At 40.4% G+C, this 7,254-nt stretch overlaps 1 protein-coding gene across 1 annotated transcript in view; it reads left to right on the top strand.

Moving 5' to 3' along the window:
* RORB (RAR related orphan receptor B) overlaps nucleotides 1-7,254 on the top strand; it is an 84,219-nt gene that overhangs the window by 8,366 nt on the left and 68,599 nt on the right. The window contains exon 2 of the mRNA XM_042780595.1: nucleotides 3,324-3,436. Coding sequence (XP_042636529.1) covers nucleotides 3,324-3,436 — 113 coding nt within the window. The remainder of the gene's footprint in view (nucleotides 1-3,323; nucleotides 3,437-7,254) is intronic.

A 7,254-nucleotide genomic window follows, 5' to 3' on the forward strand; every position in this document is an offset into this window, starting at 1 on the left:
AGTATCACTACAGAAGTAGATTGCCCAACCTTCCTTCTGAGGAGTGGCTGGTGGGTTTGAACCGCCAGCCTTCTGGTTAGTAGTCAAATGCCTTAGACACTATGCTACCAGTAGGTGAGTGCAAACTGTTTGTACCACCCAGATACTTATCAGGAATTATTACATTCTAAATATATCTCAAGGATTCATCCATAACCTCTATGCTGATATTGTAAAATCATCTTTCCAGAAGGTTCTATACACAGATGCCTACAAGACATCTTCATTTAGATCTCACACCGAATTGCACACATGCAAAATGGAAATCCCTTGCCCCACCATATTCCACAAAGTAGATCCCTCACCAACATCCAAGTTTTTGTCAAAAGTACTACTTAATCTCATCCTCAAGGCTAGGAATCTAGAAATCACCTTCAATTTTTTTTTTAAATCAATTTCCACTTCTGTGTCCTTTCTTTCATCTTATCTTCTCATTTCTGCCTCTACGTTATATTTCTTTTTGCCTCTTCCTCTCCATTTATCCTGCCATCAGTATAATCCATACTTTAGTCTCCTCACACCCAGGTAAGAATAGCCTTCGTTGGACTTCCACTGATTCTGGTTAGTCTGCCAAACTCATCTTTCTAAGTACCCAGATCATTTCTTCACCCTGATCACTTCTTTGATTCCATGTGGCCAGTTGGATCAGTTGAAAATTCCTCTGTCTAAATTCCATGGGCTCCAGAATCTAGCATCACCCCCTCTGCCCAACCATATGACCCAAGGTTGTAGACACACACCTTACCGCCATGTTGCTTTTCTTAATGATCACAAGCCACCATCATCATTCCAGACTGCCAGCCTATTTTCATTCAATTCTGCCCTACAGAAAGAACTTTGCCCTTCAGATTTTATTTGTTAATTTCCTAGTGTTTAACACCCCCGAACATAAACACCATACTCCTTAAGTAGTAACTCACCATTCCCCGCCCCTCCCTCCAGCTCCTCCTTGGTAACTACTTATCTACTTGTATCTGTTGGGGTCTCTCTCCAGTGAAGCAAAAGTTTCCAGATAAGTTTGTGCAGAGAGACGGAAAAACTGACCCAGAGTCACTCTGAGACATCATAGTTTCTGAGGGGAGGGGAGGACTTACAGAAAAGCAGCGTTGATCCAGTGGCCTCCAACTGATCAAGTTCCAAATCCACACCCCTCTCCGTTTTCCTCCGGTTTATATAAAATAAGGTAAACAACCAAAGGGAGGCTTTGCAGGGTGAGGGGTCCGACACTGAGGAGTGTGGTTCCAAGAGACCAAAGGTGATAATAATGCCCTGAGGCTGATGGTCAGGCAGGAGGAATGCCACATTTCCTGTGAGTGAAAAAAGGGAAGGGGCGGGAATGACTTGGCATTTTTTCTAAGATGGAATTTGCTTTTAAGATGGAGTCCAGGAGCCATTTTGCAGTATTTGAAGATGTTTATCATACAGCGTCTTTGCATTTGCCTATTCAAGATATTCCATATAAACAGGAGTCATACAAATTTGTCCTTTTGTGTCTGACTTATTTTCACTCTCAATAATGTTTCCATGTTCGTCCCTGTTATAGCTTGCATCAGGACTTCATTTCTCTTTATGGCTGAGTAATATTCCATTGTATAAACCAAAAACCAAACCCATTGCCATCTAGTGGATTCTGACTCATAGTAACCCCCATTGGGTTTCTCAGGTGGTAAATCTTTACAGAAGTAGATTGCCCAGTCTTCATTCCATGGAGTGGCTGGTGAATTTGAACCAACAACCTTCTTGTTAGCAGTCAAGTGCCTTAGGCACTGTGCCACCAGAGCTCCTTATTCCATTGTATGCATGTATTTCATTTATCCATTCATCTGTTGAAGAACACTTGGGTTGTTTCCATCTTTGCTTATTGTGCATAATGCTGCAATGAATATTGGTATACAAGTATCTATTGAGCCCTTGCTTTCAATTTTACTAGAATGATCTATACCTAGGATTGGAATTGCTGAGTCATATGGCAGTTCTATGTTTAACTTTTTGAGGAACTGCCAAATTCTTTTTCATAGTAGCTGCACCATTTTACATTCCCATCAGCAGTGCAAGAGCTCTAGTTTCTTCACATCCTCATCAACATCTATTGATTTTTTTTTTTTTTTTTTTTGGCTTACGAGGGTGGGAGATTGTTTTTGTGTAACAGCCATCCCAGTGGGCATTGCCTTCCACTTCTGCTTAACCAAATTCTACCTAGTATTTAAAATGAACCAAATTGCCTTTATCTCCACTGAAACTGTTTCAGTTCCTATTGAAATATGGACTATGAAGTTGGTGCCCACACAATTTATCATTTTTCTTCTCTGATTTCTTCTGTAACTTTTGTATCCTTAATTAGATTATTGATGTTATTAGCATTGTTTCCCCTGTGTCGGCAACCTTCATTATTGTAGTAGACATATAGAGCACGCTCAATAAATATTGAACTGATGCATTGTTGGCATTTGGAAAAATAAACATCTATCCAGATAATGCGCAAAGTCACCCTTTCCCAGTTTTACTTTATTTATTTAAATATTATGCAGATAGGACAAAATGATAATCTCAGTGACTTAGTGTCCAACTTTAAAATAAAACCAAGGCCAAAGGTTCAAGGGATTTTTGAGACACATTATTTCCAAATTAGGAAGGAAGAGATAATGAAAGCTCAGTTTAGAAAATTTCGGGTTCCTGGTTATATTTTTGCTTGCAAAACCCAAAGCAAATTATGATGGATGGATGACTTTTCACTTAGAATAAGCTTGTTGCTATTAGCCGCCGTCAAGTCAGTCCCCATTCATGATTATCACATGTACAGCAGAAAGAAACATTGCCAGTCTTGTGCCACCCCCACAATCACCTTCAGAATACTCAAATCCATTGTTTTGGCTGCTGTGTATTTGGAATGCTTTCCAACCTAGAGGACTTATTGTTCAGCACCATAAAGTACAAGACTTTGTTGTGATCCATGAGGTTATCATTGGCTATTTTTGAAAATAGATCACTAGACCTTTCCTCCTAGTCTGTCTTAGTCTAGCAGCTCTACTGAAACCTGTCCACCTTGGGTGAGCCTGCTGTGTTTGAAATACTGGTCCCATAGCATCCAACATTATAGCAACATGCAAGCCACCACAGTAAGACAAACTGACAGATTAGTGTTGGAGAAGAAGTTTAAGAAAGCCAAATAGTAATGGATGACCCCCACACTGCCACTCCTACCTCAGTATTTTCAAACACCAACATCATAGAAGGGGAAGATGGAGAAAAAGAAAACATGAAAAAAAGAGAAGAAACTTAGTAAGCTCAAAATGTCTGTTTTCTCCTTTCAGCACAAATTGAAGTGATACCATGCAAAATTTGTGGGGATAAGTCCTCGGGGATCCACTATGGAGTCATCACATGTGAAGGCTGCAAGGTACGGGACTTTAACACAGCACTCTGGATAGCATTCCTGTTTGCCTGAGGCATCTGTTTATGCCCCAATACCTGTGGTGACAACTTTTTAAACAAGAGCTGCTAAGACCTTTTGTGTCTGCTGCTGACATTCAGGAATTCTTGCTCGGTGGGTGGTTGGGTGGGTTGACTTACTGTTCTTTTGCTCTCACCTTTTAGTTATTGTCTTGGAGCTCCAGTGGCATAGTGCCTAAGGTATTTGACTGCTAATCAGAAGGCTGGCAGTTCAAACCCACTAGCCACTCCTTGGAAGGAAGACTGGGCAATCTACTTCCATAGAGATACCACCTTGGAAACCCAAGAAAGGGTCGCTGTGAGTCGGAACCGACTCGATGGCAGTCAGTTTGGTTTTTGGTTGGTTTAGTTATTGTCTAACTGGTCAAGAATTCCTTTAAAATGGATTTTTATTTAAAGTTTTGAATTATTTGCATTTACAGAGCTATAAATACTGACTCTTACTCATAGCAATTGTCTCCAGTAAACTCCTGGCCATTTAGTATTATAGTGAAAAAACAAAAAACAAAACAACAACAAAAAACCCTGAAAGGTTAAAATAAAGTAAAGATTATAAACTAATCTGCATAAAAATTTATTTGCTTGGGAAAGAGGAAGTCGAGGTGTCAAGGTAAGAGTTCCAAAATGTGTATGGCCATCCTTTACTTTCACCTTACAGAAAAAGAAAAGAAAACTGGAAACATGGAATGTTAGAAGTAGCCCAGATGATCTCTCAATTTAGAAAACCTCTGGCCCAAATTCCTCATTTGAAGAATGAGGATCTGATACCTCAAGTTTATGCCATTTGACATAGTCACTGGGCTACTTAGTAAGAGAACCAAAAACCAAACTCACTGCAGCCAAGTTCATTGGACTCAGCAGCCCCTTGTTGGGTTTCTGAGGCAGTATCTCTATGCAAGTAGATTGCCCAATCTTCCTTCCAAGAAGTAGCTGGTGTGTTTGAACCTCCAGCCTTCTGGTTAGCAGTTAGATGGCTAGGCTGAGAGAGTATGGCTAAAATCACATGATTTTTATTTCCCATTCCTGTTTCCAAAGCTGTATTCTACCAACCCTTCCAAAGACAAATTCCTGTGGGCAAATTGCTTTTAAATTAACAATGCTGGGGGGATAGTCATTAACATAGACCTAATGTAAACTAAGGAATTCCATGAAACAAAGATGAGGTAGCCTGCTTTCTTAAAGATTTACAGCCTTGGAAACCTTATGGGGCAGTTCTATTCTGTCCTAAAGTGTTGGTATGAGTCGGAAATGACTCAATCCGCTGGAGGACAGTGGATTTGGGTTTGTTTTTTTTTTTTAAAGTAAACTAAAGGCACCCTGGTGGTGCAACAGTTAAGTGTTCAGCTATTAACCAAAAGATTAGCTGCTTGAACCCATCCAGCGGCTCCATGGGAGAAAGACCTGGGAATCTGTCACTCTGAGTCAGAGTGGACTCAATGGCACCCCATAGCAACAATCTGAAATAAGAGTCCCTGAGTAGTTCATATTATTAAGCACTAGATTACTAGCCAAGAGTCTGGCCATTCAAACCCACAATGGGTCCCTTGAAATACAGGCTTGGGAATCTACTTTGAAAGGTCACTGTCTTGAAAACCGTATGGAGAAGTTCTATTCTGCACATATGGAGTCGCCGTGACTCAGAATCAACTCCATGGCAACTAACAACAATAATGTGAAATAGGAAAGATTTTAAACTTAATAGTAAGTTTTTAAAATTAATCCTTAGAAAGAAAGAGAGAGAGAGAAAATATCAAGGGAAGAGAGCAACAGTAGTGCCTAAGGCACTTGACTGCTAACCAGCAGGCTGGCGATTCAAACCCACCAGCCACTCCTCAGAAGGAAGGTTGGGCAATCTACTTCCATAGTGACATCGCCTAGGAAATCCAAGGAGGGGTCGCTATGACGGATCCGACTCGACGGCACATAACAACAACACAACAACAATGTGTAACTTTAAATAAAAGGCAACTACAACCTGGGAGAAGAAAGATTATACTCTAACACACTTATCGGCAAGAGAAATGATTTTCCTGAACAAGGAAGCAAGCAAAGTGAATCGTTAATTTAACATCAGTAAACTGGGGTTGAGTCATAGCTTCTAAGAGCCAATCTTAATCTTAAGAGACTTCTGAATATAAATGAAACACAACCTACTGTAACTGTCAAATCATGAAGAATCTATGACATTTTCATAATAGTCTTAAAAAGTATGATTCCTGGAAATGAAACTGCAGGAAAGGAAAACAAAAAGAAATAAATGAGAAAAAATAGGGAGAGGTGAAAAGAGAGGAGAATAACACTAACGAACAACTCATCACCATACTGACCTGCTTTGGAAGTGATTAATGATAATCCATGTTTGACCATCATACCGCATGTTATCCACTTTAATTCAATTTTTTCAACTCAGAAGAAGAAATAATAAGGCAAAATTACAATCTAGCATTTTTTCCATCCTAGAATAAATCATTCTGGTAGCATAGTGCCTAAGGCACTTGACTGCTAACCAGAAGGCTGGCAGTTCAAACCCACCAGCCACTCCTCGGAAGGAAGGTTGGGCAATCCTACTTCCATAGTGATACTGCCTCCGAAACCCAAGGAGGGGTCGCTATGAGTCGAGGCCGACTCGACGGCAAATAACAACACACACAGAATAAATCATTACTTCCTCCAGGAGGTAGGCAAATAGTTTTCTTCGTAAACACTAATAATTTTGGAATCAGAACCCTCTCCGTTGATTGTATTTCTGCCACTCCGTCGGCTTGGTAGTCAATGTTAAGACCTCTGGTCCGGTTTGCATAGTATTCACAAAAATGTTTTTAAAATCAATGTTATAGTGCAGATGTTTTTTATTTCCTTGTGTAAATCCTGTTTGGAAAATGGTTGATTTCAAAGTATAGGGCAAAATACATTAAGGAGCAAAACATTTTCAACAGTAATGTCCAAAAGATTTTGAACTACTGAACAAATATAATCCAACAGATCAGTAGCCAGGAACAAGTGTTCATGCTCCTCTCATTTGTACTTTTCTATATGAAGGAAGAATCTATACTCAAAGAAATTTTGCAGTTATTATGAAGCATATGGAGGAAGCAGAGGCAGGGATCCAGGTAAGGCTAGAGACGCAGGCCATGCCCCTCCCTAGAGGGCGGAAAGAGGCAGGGATCCATGTAAGGAGAAGGTGGGGACGGTGGAGAGATTTTTGAACAGCTAAGGGAGACAAACTTGTCTGTCAGTTTGTCCGACTGTGGTGGTATGTTGCTGTGAGGCTTGAGGCTATGCCACCAGTATGTCAAACCCAGCAGGGTTGCACATGGTACACAGATTTCAACAGCTTACAGACTGAGACAGACTAGGAAGAAGGAGGAGGCCATCCACTTCTCAAAAACTTGGCCAGGGAAAACCATGTGAATAGCAGAGAAACACTGTCTGATACACTACTGTGCAATTTTATGAATAGCCCAGAACATTGTCTGTAACAGTGCAGGAGGATAAGCCACTTAGGTCGGAAGGCTCTCACAATAGGACCAGGAAAGAGCTGCATCATCAGAGTAGAACCAGCCTTAACGATATGGATAAGGTAACACTTTTGAGACCTCCATTTGCTGATATGGCAGGACTCAAATCGAGGAGAAACAGATGCAAACATCCATTAATAATCGGAACATGGAAAGTGTAAAGCATGAGTCTAGGAAAATTGGAACTTGTCAAAAATGAAATAGAATGCATAAAGATTGATATCCTACACATTACTGAGCTGAAATG

This window comes from Orycteropus afer, unplaced genomic scaffold (assembly GCF_000298275.1).
Source record: "Orycteropus afer afer isolate SDZICR_OR568_19922 unplaced genomic scaffold, OryAfe1.0 scaffold00005, whole genome shotgun sequence".
In the NCBI taxonomy this organism is placed as follows: Eukaryota; Metazoa; Chordata; class Mammalia; order Tubulidentata; family Orycteropodidae; genus Orycteropus; species Orycteropus afer.